At 39.3% G+C, this 14,272-nt stretch overlaps 1 protein-coding gene across 2 annotated transcripts in view; it reads right to left on the reverse strand.

Moving 5' to 3' along the window:
- The window catches only part of clcf1 (cardiotrophin-like cytokine factor 1), a 42,214-nt gene that overhangs the window by 3,582 nt on the left and 24,360 nt on the right, over window positions 1–14,272 (reverse strand). For both annotated transcript variants that reach the window (XM_007565855.2, XM_007565854.2), the window contains exon 2: window positions 2,249–2,400. In XM_007565855.2, coding sequence (XP_007565917.1) covers window positions 2,249–2,400 — 152 coding nt within the window. The remainder of the gene's footprint in view (window positions 1–2,248; window positions 2,401–14,272) is intronic.

Below are 14,272 nucleotides of genomic sequence, written 5' to 3' on the forward strand. Positions count from 1 at the left end.
CTGGAGGAAAAGCCAAAAGAAAGAGACGATAAAACATAAAAAAAAAAGTGAATTACAAACAGGGCTGCCTTCACACTTAATCGATACATACAAACTTCAAATACGCTAAGACAAGCTGAACAGCAGATTAAACAAAGCGATGAGTGACGGTGACTTTGCAGTTTGAATTTGTTTTCTTTCCCAACAAAGTTACAAAAACAGCTGGGTTAACCGCAGTGTTTTGAATAAAAATCTGCCAGATTTGGATTAACAGAGCTCTGCTGACACATTCCCATATCTCAGCAAATTAATTAGGAAAATAAGGCCTCATGAGGCAGGCTGGCAAAAACATTTGGAGCATTAAAGAAAACATTATTTGAACACTTTGAACTGTTTTTTTCTTTGCTTGAAACTCAATGAAATCCTTCAAGAACTAGGCTGCTGTGGGAATATTTTTCAAAACTCAGGATTAATAAAAAGAAAAGCAGCAGGTCAGCTGAGAAAAAAAACAAATGGATTTTCTGTCTAATAAAAACAATGTCCTATTTGATTTTTGCCAAATCTGTGTTACTGCCAGGTCAAACAAAAGGAGAAGATTAATAGTTTATAAGTGACATAAATCAACAATAAAAATCTTTTTAAGTCTTTTGGTTTTCTTGTAATGCTAGAAGTGTCTAAATAATTTGATTTATTTGACTTACTTCAGCTTAAGCAAGAGAAGAGGATAAATGAAAAGCAAATGTTTGGCTAAAATAAACTAACAGTTTCTATTCTGTCTCTCTCATCCCTGGAGAAGAGTCAAAAAACTGCATATAATTCTTTAAATTTAGGATCTCAGTACCCTAATACAATTATTTTAAACAAATGTCTGTTTTCAGGTTTACAATTAAGAAATATTAGCATATCTTAATAAGGAAAACAATCCTCCAACATAAGCACAGTGAGCATAAGGAGCTTTTCCAAATATTCCGTCATTGTTTTCCAAATATCTCCTGGTCTCACCTGACCTAAGCACATTCTTCCAGTTAAACTCCCTGTAGAGTTTAGCAAACTTACATTTTCCTGTTTGTGAATTTAGGACAAGAAAGTAAAAGTCTTTTTATTGACAAAACCACTCCAAAATGGTTTTTAAATAGCACTGAATGGTTGTTATGGAGACTAAAGTTAAATATTGACCCGTTGCAACTACGTCACTTAATCATTCGAGGCGCCATGACGGACGTCGGAAGTGAGGGACGGGAGTATTTTACAGAGCAACTGAAATTGTTTTCGCAAGTTGTTTTTTCCAGTTTATTCATGGTTTCTACTTGTTCGAGTCGAGCTAATTTGTTTGTGAACGCGACACACCTGATTAGGGAGCCATAGACGGTCCTGTTAGACAAGATGCTAACCATTTTTTTTTTCCCCCACACATGCTAGGCTTCACATGCTAGGTTATGACGGTGCGGCACTGTTTCCATGGTAATGGTTAGACGCGTACCTTCCTCATAATGCGATATTTGATATCTTTCTAATCATACTTGCTTATAAAGTTTATGAACGCTAATCTTCTGACCTTGTAAAAGGTGTTCCCTGAAAATCCGCGATTACACCGAGGGCTAAGCAGTCATGATGATTGACAGCTGATCCATCACCGCCGTATCTTTCCTCATTCAAACTAATTCAGTAAGTTTGGTCAACATCCCGGTCTTTCTCTGCAGCCGACCGCGCAGCACCCTGTGACCATTTTTACTGCGAAATCAACTTAATAAAAGCGATATTAGACTACCAGATGTGCGTTTCTTGACACGCTTTACAAGAGCGCAAGAGTTGTTTTGAGGTCCGTCATGGCGGAGTGGGCGGAGTTTCGAAGAGAGTGACGTCACGTGCAAACGGTCAGTATGACGTTAGGTGAGTATCTTCTGTCTTGTAGCCATTCTATAATTTATCAGCATATGTTTTACTTGAATGTCATGTTTGCTTTTCACATTCTGTAGAGAAAGTAGAAATAGACCCTCTGTGTCACATCATATTTATACCTCAGGCAAACAAGAATCATTAATTAATTGGCCTACTAATTAAAGGTTTTTGGACATTCTGATTCTGATCCACATTCAGAGGAAATAGAAGATTTTAATAATCCTTTAGGTACATTTATTTTGTTATCATTTGGGGCTGCCAGTAAGAGTGACTTTGATAAATAAAAACAATAAAATTTCAAGTTTCATGAAAAATTTGTATCGTAGTGTGTAATTGTGTTGTATAAAAATAATCTCAAAGAATTACTCACATATACGTCTTTGATTTCCTTGAGCTGGTACTCGAGGTATTTGGTCAGCTCGTACGTGCTTTCGATCGAACTTCTCTCGCTGGCCAGGTTGTGGGAAGGATCCATGGCCGTTACCACGGCAGCAGCCAGCAGCACTGCGAGCAGCTGACGGACTGTGGGGGGAAATCAAAAGAAAAAAGGCTGATTAAAACTCCGACAATAAGAGATGCTTCTATAATGACGTGCATGTCTTAGGTGTCCAAATGTTAGCACGCACAGCAGAGTTATTTATTTTAAAAACAAAGAGGCAGAACTTATTTCAGCTATTATTTTCTCATATGTTTTGAGATTATTTATATTGGAAACTGAGTTTTATAATAAATCTAGTGACTAAATGGACAGAAATAACATTCAGCAGCAGTTTCCAGACTTCACCGTAACCCTGTTTGTTGGAATTGTAAAAAATATTCAGGTTTATTTCATTGCCTGTGTGGTGACGACTTTGCCTGGTTGCACCCTGCCGGGGTCAGAGTTATCTGACACTGCCAATGAAACCTTTTCCGTTTCCAATCTCGTTTTAGAGGTCTCTGGCTGTAGGAGGTTTACTCTGGCTTTAAATAAAACCTCGCCTAATAGCTCTAGACAGTAAAACAAATGGCTCCTACGTTCAGGGTTCACACAAAAGCTCACACGTATGTTCATTCCTGACCAAAACCCTCCAAAACAAAGACATGTGGCTTTCTTTACCATCACAAACATTAACGTGTTTGCATCGTGGCCCTCTTGTTTATGTTTTACCTTGTTTGTATAGCTGCTTTAGGTTACATGTGAGTGTTTGCTAGAATGTTTGCAGTCGACATCATATACGTGGATTAGCATTACATTGCTGCGATTGTATACAGTGATGTTATGTGTGTTTGAGGAAAAGAGAGACGACAGGACGATCAGAGGAAGTGGGGGGTAGCAACACTGAAACCTTTCAGAGCCCAAATCTCTGGTTTCAAACAGAGAAAATTAGAGCTGAAAGGTTGATTTTTCGACAGTACGGTACTTCATGTACGTCCGCCTCTCGTTTTTTTTTTTTTTTTTTGTTGCACTCTTTGGATGCTTTCACTTTTTTCCCCCCGCTAAATTTCTCCAAACACAACACTTTTTTCCTCCTCCTGCACTCTGTCATCCTTTCCCATCCTCTCGGCGCTCCCTTTCATCCTGACGTTGCCCAGACAAAAAGCCGTGATTCATGCTCCTAAAACATGCTGCTGTTCATTAGGTGTGAAAAGTGCATTGCACAATATTTCTCTCTGGCGCTCAGTCAGCCTCCGTCCAGCTCAGACACACCTCAGTCGGCCCTCCTGTTGCCCCGCCAATTCAATCCCTTTCTCCTTTTAAATTAGTCACAGTGTACTTAAGCCTTCCTCCCTTTTCCTCCAGAGTTTCTCCTCCGTCTCCTTTCTGCCTCAGGTTAGAAAAAAAAAGAAGAAAAAACAGCAGCCAATTAACCCTGATTAGCTCTCTTGCTCCCTCCCTTTTCTTTCTGTCATCCTCCACGATGGACCCCACAAGAAGAACGAGAGACCTGAAGTGAAATCACTCTGACATATTTCAAAACATTTAGCTTTAACACGCTTGTTGGGCCCGCTGAATGGAGAAATGACCTTAAACAGCCAACGCGTTTTCCCTGTGACTCAGCCGTATCGGTGCCCACTCCCAAACAGGGTTGGGTAGAAACTCGCTGTTCTTATGTATGCTATACTACTCAACGGACAAAAATGTACAGCCCTTTGTACAAACCTTCCCACTGTCGCGCTGTTTGTATATTTAGGGTTGTTGTCCTGCTGGAAGGTGAAACTCCACCACTGTCTAAAGTTTTCTGTCTTTCCATTCACTCTGAACGCTGTCCCTGTTGAACAAAACCATTCCCACAGCATGATGTTTCCACCACCATGTTTCACGCCTCGCTTCTTTACAAAATAGTCAGTTAGGCGGAAAGCAGTTTTCAAGATTTGACACATATTTAGGTCACACATGAATTTGCACCAATTGTCCTGCTGCAAGGCTTTTGGAGCCTCTTACATGTCTTTTTATCCTGTTTTAGCTCCTTCCCATCAGCTCTGATCAGCTCTTCTTACCCCCGTAAAGAAATGCTGATGTTCCCACCACCATCACAACTTAATTTTGTTGGGATGTGCAACAAAATTCAGTTGTGGTCTCATCTTAGTAGAAAAACATCTTTAAAGAGGATTGGGAGGAGTGGTGTGTGTGTGTGTGTGTGTGTGTGTGGAGTCATGGAAAATCAAAGTTTTTGCTCTTTGTATCGTGTTATGTTGAAGCAAAATCTAATTTCTTTTAAGTTGTTTTTGTTGTGCCTGGAAAACACATTGTACCTCCCTTTAGCGTCTTCTGATAAACTGCCAATTTCTTTCAGCAACAGCTTTGGGCCAAATTTGTGAACTGCATAACTAATAGACGTCCTGTCAACATGATCCCCAACCTGAGCTTCGGATCTGTGCAGAGTTACCAACGTCCTCTTGGCTGCTTCCCAGTTTGACGTTGTTCTTGTTCAGCCTGTGGCGATGCAGTTGTTCTGAACTCCCTACATGTTCGTATGGATGATCAATGCTGCTAACCTTAACCTTGTGAGACATCCCTGGTCTGGATGGTTATCATAAGCGTGCTTTAAGCATGTTCACAACTTTCTTCCTGATGTGTTTGTTGTGTTTCTTGGTCTTCATGATGCTGTTTCTTCACTAATATTCTCTAATAAACAAAACAGAACAGCTGGATTCATATTGAGATTTAACAACACAAAGGTAGATTTTTTGTTGTAGATTATTTTGCCCTGGATTTCCTTTATAAGTAATAAAGTGGGAATACCACAAATCGCATCTTTTTAAATGGTTGAAAGCCATTTTTCACTAATTTTACAGTTCTAACCCACTTTCTGTTGATCTCCTAAATAAAATCCTAGTATTAAAACACATTTAAGTCTGTAACAAGATAAAAAAGGACTATGAATACTTTTGCAAGGCTCTGCATTTAAAGAAGAAAGCACACAGAGACCTTTTTTTTTTGTTTAATTTGCTACAAACAGCCTGGGAAATAATTAGAAAGAGAACAAATTGGAAGCATAAATCCTCTTGTTACAAATTGCAATAATAACGACTAAGTCACTGTGATGACACATATTTCCCAAGATATCTCAACCCACCCAGCAGGCTAAACCTCACTTCAAAACATATTTGCCAAATGAGCTTTCCTGGCAGATTGAATGACAGATTGGGAAGTTGGCAGTTTCAAATTAAATCAAGATTAGAAATGCCTGTCGCTGCGCTGACAAGGACGAAACCTGAACAAACAACTCCCCAACTGCTCATCTGGAGGCACGAACATAATGTAGCCGCTAATGTTTCTGCTACCTGCTAACCTTCAGTTGTTGATGGCATTAAAAAAAAAAAAATCCTCCCCCAGACTATTATCTAAATTACTGAGGTCTAGCCAAGAAGCAGCTCCCGCATGTTCCCACACAGACACACACCTCGAAATCAGTCAACCAGGGCAGCATCTGCCAACAAAGCCTCCTCCGTTCTCCCTAACTGCAAAAGCCTCATCACCTGTCAGCTGCAATGCGCATCTTTCAGCCGCACATTTGCAGCTCCTGGTGCCGCAGAGCATCCTGAATTACCCCCTCTCCCTGCCCCCAGAACTCACCACAACACCAGTGACTCACAGTAAACAGCCCTGGAGGTAAGCAGGTTGCATTAAAAAAGGTATAAACAGGTAGCAAAGAAAATGAGTCCCGGGGAGAGGAAGGAATAGCACTCCTGGTAAAAATGAGCCTAAACTACTGCTAGCGGCTCTCTTTGTCTGCCGCCACATGCTCGGGAGATGATTGCCAGACGTGGAAGGCTCTTGTTGTTTTGATTGAGCTCTGACATGTATGAAGGCAACCTTTGCTGCAGCTGAAAACAATCTCTCTTTGTACGAGTAAACTGAGATAATTCAGACTCCAAGCTGTTTTGTTGTTATATAATATTAGATTGAGTAACTACAGTACAGTCGGCATATCGGCTGACTTCAAGGCGAGCCCTGCGGGTTCGAGGCCGACTGCGTGTACCTGGCAGTGGAAGCACACTCCGCAGGGCAGGGATGAAACCAGAACATTCTCAGTGGGAGGATTGCATTACGGCTCACCGGGGTTCCCTCCAATGGCTGACCATGACCCGCATCTGTGCGTCCTACAGCAGATGCGCATGCAAATCTGAGCTGCGCACACACACACACATGGGAGCACTGTTATCCACAGCACATCATATTTTTATCCTTTGGTTGGTTCTCTGGTGTAATGTCAGATGTGGCACTCTGGAATCTGGCTGCCATCTGCAGAGCAGACCAAAAAAAGCGGAACATGCACAGCTTCTGAGCCCCCAAATAGGTTTAAATTAAACACCACCAGGGGGTCGGAGGTCAGAGTTGAAGTTTAGGGCATAAGGATAAGTTTTGGGGCAAAAAGATCCTCGTAAGGGCGGGATACTTTACAACCCAGACGGTGTTTTGGTAAACCAGTGACCCGGTGTTTGTGGATGTTGTACCACTTCCCTCTGAGAGCGCTGGTATGTCATCTTTCACAACATGCACCACCATTTGAGGTTTCAAACAAGCACTTAAAGAGAATTTGGTACGGTGGGAAAACCATGCGCAAGTAAATGTAACCGGTCTGCTCCAGGAAAAAGTGGCTGCCAAAAAAGGTTGCCCTCCATCACTCTAACCACTTGAAAGAGCTCTCAAACAGAGAGAAAACATAATGTACGTGCACAGAAGATGTTGTTAATCAGGCTGAAATTTATGTTTATTGTTTCCCATGTGACATTGATTAGGAAGGCTAAAGTAGATTGTCATGATCTGGGTATAAATTTGGAGACTGGATTTAACCGTAAACGAGCCCAAGCTGTGTTTTCCAGACTTAAATTTGCTACATGCTTTGATTCTGTTGCTGCAGAGGAGCTGCAGCGGAGAACAAAACCAGGTAACATCAGTTACAGTGAAACCAGATATTTACATACACTAAAAAGACACATAACTTTTTTTTTCTCACTGTCTGACAACAAGTCAGACTAAACATTTTGGTTTAGGTCAAATAGGATTAGCAAACTTATTTAGATTTCCTAAATGCCAGAATATGAAAGAGGTATTAGAGATTTACATACACTAAGATTACTATGCATTAAAATAATTGTTGATAAGTTAATTCACAATATTTGATTCAAATCAAGGCACACATGTGGATGTTTATTAGAAAAAAAAACACCTCCAACATGTAGCTTCTTTGACATTATAAGCATTTAAGGATGTAGGAATACGTTTTCAAGTCCAATCCCATCTGTGAAGTACAGTGGTGGCTGCATTATGTTGTGGGCTGTTTTGCTGCAGAATCAACTGGTGAATTTCAAAAATTAAATAAAATTGTGAGGAAAGAAAATCCAAAATTTTTGACCCAAGTTACACAGATTAAAAGACAATTCTAACCAACACTAAGAAAATGCATGTAGCGTTCTGAATTTAAATAAATTAAAAAAAATCTAAAGTTCTCTGATTATTCAGCTGTTTAACAAACAAAAATTTAAAAATAGGTATCTTTAACTGACCTACAACAGGAAAAGTAGAGTCTGATTTAATGTCTTAAAGTAAAAAGAAAGTATTTTTATAAGTTGTACTAAAAAAGATCCATTCTGAAAAGTTCCCATTCAACTCTAATAAAAACGAATAAATTCAGTTATGGTGCATTACTTTTAATGTGCTTCCACCCACTCACACTCGACAGGAGAAATCTAAAACTCCATAAAATGTCCTCCTGACAGACTGAAATCATATTACAGTGAAAAAAACCCTAACTTTAAATTTCAGCCTGTAAGAGATTTGAAGTCAGACACATCAGAAACATCTGACAGTCTGAAGGAAGCAATACGTTTTTGGGAAGATGTTTCATTTTACTTTGAATCTGTATAAGTTGTGAATAAGTAAGTAATTGGACTAAAAAGTGAAATATTTTGTAGATAGATTTACTAAAGTAAGTATTGAGCCACATAAATCATTAAATATTTCAATGAAGGCAGAAAATAAAGTAAAGCAAAAGCTTTTTAGCTATAATCATTATTTTGATTATAGCTAGAAAAAAAATCGTCAGAAAATAAAAGAATCATAGTAAAATGAAACACAGCTAAAAAATGCAACCGATCCAAATGTCGGTGCCAAACACACACCGACAAGTAAGAAGATTAAGCTATGGAAACACGATTAGGAGCAGAAGTGCTTTAAAAACTGGGATTGTGGTGAATCTACAGTTACACAACCTGCTTGCTGAAAATCTGCTGCAAAACATATGTTGCACTAATGGCATAACAATAAATGAGGAAAATCCAAATGAATCCCTTTTTCTACCGTTTAAACATTTGACCTGACAAAACAAAGATCCAAGTCAGATTGAAATGTTCAGTCTATAAAATATTACTCCTACTGTACAGATCAAGAATGCAGGCCTTTCTCTGCTCCTTCGCAGCCCTGCAGCTTCATCCTTTCATATCTGCGTTATACCTTGTTTTCATTCATATCGTAAGTTTAATATACGATTGACCAAAGAGGTTTTAGCTTCATCAGTCCACTTTACTCAGCCATCTTATTCAAAATAAGTTAAGACAACATCAAGGATCAACCTACTGCCTGAGAAGATTAACTGCTACAACATTAATATTAACTCTATTTAATGTTTATTGACTTTAGTTCGGCAAGCGTCTTAATAAAAAAAAACTCATAGCCCACACGGCTAACAGCGAGACTAAAAACGTGTGGGTAACGATGGGAAACACAAAGAAAGGAGACAAAACTGCAGTAAAATAAATCTAAACTAAACAGCGAAAATTGGCATAATCTTATTCAGAACCGTATCAAACCATCTGCACAGCAAAGCCATGGTCACAACTTCCACCCTCAGAGACAATTAGCCCCAGAAATTGTGTTTCTGAGCTACAAACGCAAATTAGCTCCAGCTTACTTTATATTGCAGACGCAATAAATAAAAACATGGTTATTTACAAACATATCGGCGCCATTGCACTACTTTTTTTTTTTTTTTAAACATGCTTCTGTTCTGCATGTTACATTTAATATTCTGCTAAATAAGTTGGGTTAACTCGTCGATGAGTGATAGAAATGAGGAAAATATGCAAGTTAAAATATTTGGCATTTTCCACCCACAGGTCTTCAATAGTCATCTCTAACTGATGTGCATACTGCGCAAACCGCCTGAGTCATTCATCCCACGTTCACCTCATATTTAGCCTGCAAGGAGTTTGACTTTTCTCATGCCTGCATGAGTCATAGGTCAGCGTTAAGTGCCTTAGCAAACAAACCAAAACACTGGAAAATCATCAGGTAGGTCTGAAAATGACATGACTGAAAATGAGTGAAAAGCAGCCAAAGTTCATGGGAAAAAAATACTGAAGATGAAGATAAACCGATTACAAGGACATCTGGCTGCTTCAAACCAAAATCTAAAAAAAAAAAAAAACAAAAAAAAAAACGATAGAAATTTTGCATTTAAATTCTTATTCAAAAAGGGAGCTTATAATGTTCTACCACATGTGTTCACTAAATATTTCAGTGCACACATAAAGTTGTTTTTGTGTCTTTTTTTATATAAAGCACACCCATCCTCTATCCTGATTTGCATAATTACTGTCATCCAGCTAACGTGGCAGCTGGAGACTCCTGCCTCTGGGAACGACTCATCACAGCCAAACTTAGTCAAGCTGCTTCACTTTCCACATATCTGCCAATAGATTGCAGTCATTTTACAGCTTGGTTATTTTTTTTATTTTTTATTTTTTGTCTACTACAGCACTTTCCTGAATGCTGAACGATAAGAGGCAAAGAGACGGATGAGGACACTGATGTGAGGGGACAGAGACACAGGCGAAAAGGACAGACACATGTGGGCTCGGGGTCATTGTTGTGTGTCTGTGTACAGTTAAAGGCCAGATTTATGTGCAGCCTGTCCTCAATCAAGCGTGCACATTCCTCTGCTAACTCAACACACACACACACACACACACACACACAAGCATCCAAAGTGTGCACTGTGCAGCAGATCCATGTATCCAAAGGCATCGCTGCACCTAAAACGCATCTAAAAATGGACATACAAGCACTAATCCATGTACTTTTCCCTTCTATTCTCTCTGGAGATTTCTTAGTCGGCGTTTGCTCATAAAAGCTTTAACAATGGAGACACTCAGAAACATCAGTGACCCAAAAACAAGCGCAACAGAAAACAGTCCAATAAAAGAGATCCTATAAAAATTATGTTTATTCCCAGAAACTCCATTTCTTAGTGTCGTAAATGCCACATCCTCTGCTTTGTTTCTGCTCTCGCCTTGTTGTCTCTCCTGCTTCACCTTATAAGCTAATCTTTTTTTTTTTTTTTTTTTAAATCTGAACATTCCTGTTGCTTCTTTTTTTTTTTATTGCTGTGCTTGGTTTCAATTTCATTGTCGCCTCATCCGTCTCAGTCTCTTCTCCAAATCCGCCTTAGACATCAGACCCTCCTCCTCCTCTCCTACTTAGACCCCCTTGTTTTGGAAGTGGCCTCTCCAAATTTTCTACATCAATGTCAATAATTCCACTCTTCTAGTTTTTTTGGGCCCAATTCACTTAAATATATCAGGTTAATTAATTGGCCGATGGAAATTATTGTAAAGTGTGAGCGTGTGTACGACCTCTGTTGGTCAAGAAACCTGAGCTGCGCTGTCTTTGGGTTTCATATGTTATTTTTTTTTTGCTAATAAAAATCTACAAAATGTTGCATGCATTTGCATTTAACCATCCTTTACTTTGATGGCCCAAAATAAAATCTAGTGGAACCGGTTGTCTGCAGAAGGCACGCAATTGTCAAAAACACAACATCTGATATATCAGGATCTTTATCAGATCTGACTTTTGACACAGAGATCTCTACCACAAATTTCAACATGAACAAAGTAAGGCAAAATTGTAAAGTGGGACAAAAGTGATGAATGCTAAACCAAATGCTCTTATGACCCTATGACACTTGGTGGAAGCACCATCATGCTCTGCAGAAGCTTTTCCAGCAGGACAATATCCCTGAACATACACACAATTTTTTAAAAACACATAACTTTCCTCCCAACTCATGAGGATCTGTTCCTTTGTATTGGTGTAAAACAAAAAAAAAATCATATTAAAATTCACCCACATTTGTGGTCTCAACACAACAAAATGTGAAAACCTTCAAGGAACATGAAAACTTCTCAAAGGCTCCCTACCTGCTGCTTATGTTTTTTTTTAATTTGCAGCGTCTTGGAGGTTTTGGGTGCCAAAACTAAAAGCCACAAGTTGCATTCTTGGAAGTTCTCCGTTTCAAAATGTGTTTATAACAGAAATAGTTTCCTTATGATGCCCTGTCTGCCTTTTTTTCTACTTGTAGATGTTGTTTTGTTAGCTCTGTTTACACCAAGATTATAATTCATCTCCTCTCAAAACAGCTTTACATGTCAGCAATTGAAAAAAATGGTAATTTTACAATATTTACTGTTTTCATCAAGACGACAAGCTAACAAACGTGCTTTTCTTACACAAAGATCAGTTTAACACTAAATAAAACTCATTCTAAAAACAAGAAGAACTTAAGATTGACTTTAGATTGTTTCATTTTCTTCATTGAATTCCACTGTAGCATTTATTTTCCCAGGTAAATGTTTTCCCAAAAATACAAAATACGTTATTATAAATTAAATACCAAGTGCTGAGACGTTATTCTCGTTTGGTTTTTGCTGCTGCACACCTGCAGTCAAACTGCATGACATTTGATCAGTTCTGTTTCAGACGGCGTTCGCGAAGCTTCAGTGAGTCTGGATCAAACATGTGAAATGTGAAGGATTGCAATGACGTTTCTTAAGCCGCTGAACAGAAACCTAAAGGGAACTGCTGCTCAGTGAAATCGTTCTTCTGATCCGAGTTGCTATTGGATTTTAAAGCTACCAGCTGAGCTTCTCGGTAAAATGAAGCCAGCTCTCAGTTGTAAACCAATAATTACTTCAGATCAAATCTACCCTCCAAAAGAAAAGAAGTTTCCATGAACGCACTCTCCTGGTATCATCACAAAAGACATATTCAGACTGAGTTTGTCAAATATTTGGAAAATATAAAACCTGGAATCCGTTTAACTTGAATGAAAGTTAGAAGGGAGTTTACTAAATCCTGCTGATTATCTCGATTCTTGTACCTCTTGTACACGAAGCGGATTTTCTCTACAGCCTTGGATTTTGTGAAATCCTGCAGTGGGAATCCAGTCTACAGCTGTGATTTTATAACAAATATATGTTTCTTAAGAGAAAAAATATACGACTTCATACAGAGCCAAATTTACAGCTATTTGAGGTTCTGGGCTGGAGCCAGTTTCAGTCCCTGATCCACAAATTATTATCATTTTTTTAATCCTACGATACTGTACCGTGATAGGTAGGCTTACACATCAACTAGTAAGAACTGATGCATGGTTAGTTTAAAATGTCCCCTGGCAGATCTTCATGAAATGTTTGTAAAATAAACTTTCATTAAAAAATAATAATAACTTGATGAATCTTTGCTTCCCCAGGACGCTGGGCCCTGGGCTACCGCCCTTGTACGCATAACTTTGTGTTATTTTGGGCAGGTTGTTGGGATTATTCTGAAAAACAGTTTAGTTCAGTCTCTAAACCTTTGTGGACTAAGTTGAAATGCGGAATAAAACCTTTGGGGATTTGGACTCGCAGAGAAAACAGGGAATATATTGTCTGCTGCTTGCTTGCCTCATTGTCAGACTGAATTTTACACTTCTGTGTGCCAAGTTGTGATTTATTTCAGGTTTTGTCTCCCGGTTGTTTGTGTTTTTATGTTCAGAACATTACGCTCAAAATGTACCAGCTGCAGAATGAAAGTAACGACTGCGTATGATTGAATAAAAGATTTTAATTGGTATTGCAATGGGAACTTTTCAGGTTTTGGGGAGGAAAGGACATGTTAAGAGTCTGGTAGGATAGAGGGGGCAGGAGGTGGAGGAGGAGGAAGAGGAAAAGGTGGAGGGGAGGGAGCGTTTTCTGAAGCGAGGGGCCATGTTAATTTGGGAAAAATGTAAACAGCATGTGTAACTGTTCAAAGCGTGACCGACTCATTTTATATCAGCCCCCCTCCCCTCGCCTCTCCTCCCCTCTGGGTGCTCCTAACTTCTGTCAATCTGCACTGCATTAACCCCTCTGCAGCCAGTTTCCCCTCTCCTTTTATCTGTTTCTCCTTCCTGTCCTTCACACACACACACACACACACACACACACGCATAAACGTAACCTCTTTGCCACAAACCTTCCTGACTTCTTGTATGCACCGTGAAGAATTGGCTTGAGCGAATCAGAAGATGTGAAGGAGTTCAGTTTATCCTCCCTTTTTTTCCACATCTCCCTCTGTCTCTCCTGCTTCCTTTGTTTCCTCTGATTGGAGCTCCCTGATCCAAGACACACTAAAGGTTTTATCTGAAACACACCAAGTCTAATGCAAGCCTCCAGGCAGTTTTTTTTTTTTTTTGTCTTTTGACAGTGTGAGAGTGTGTTCTGCAGCATCAGGCAGAAAGGGAGCTGTGTGGAGTCAGATACAGTTGAACCTGGAGAGATTAATGCTCTGAGAGTCAAAGGCAATGTCTTATTGTGTATTTATTTGCTCTGCGTGTCAAGGGAAGCAGCTTAGCTTTATATTTATTATCTTTTTAAAAGTTCTACTGAATTTGCTGGTAGTTTAATATTCTCCACCTTTTGGCCACCCAGACGGGTCAAAGGATGAAGGTAGAAAAGAGAAAAAGGCGTCCAGTGCAGGATTTTACCACAGATTCTCCTTCTGTCTTTTTTTTTTTTTTTTACATTTCCCTTCCTTTTATAGACGAGGAGAAGCAGCCGGGCCAGTCATCCCAAGAGGAAACACTATGTGTCTGTGTGTGTTTGCATGCGT

This window comes from Poecilia formosa, unplaced genomic scaffold (genome assembly GCF_000485575.1).
Source record: "Poecilia formosa unplaced genomic scaffold, Poecilia_formosa-5.1.2 Scaffold183, whole genome shotgun sequence".
Lineage (NCBI taxonomy): Eukaryota > Metazoa > Chordata > Actinopteri > Cyprinodontiformes > Poeciliidae > Poecilia > Poecilia formosa.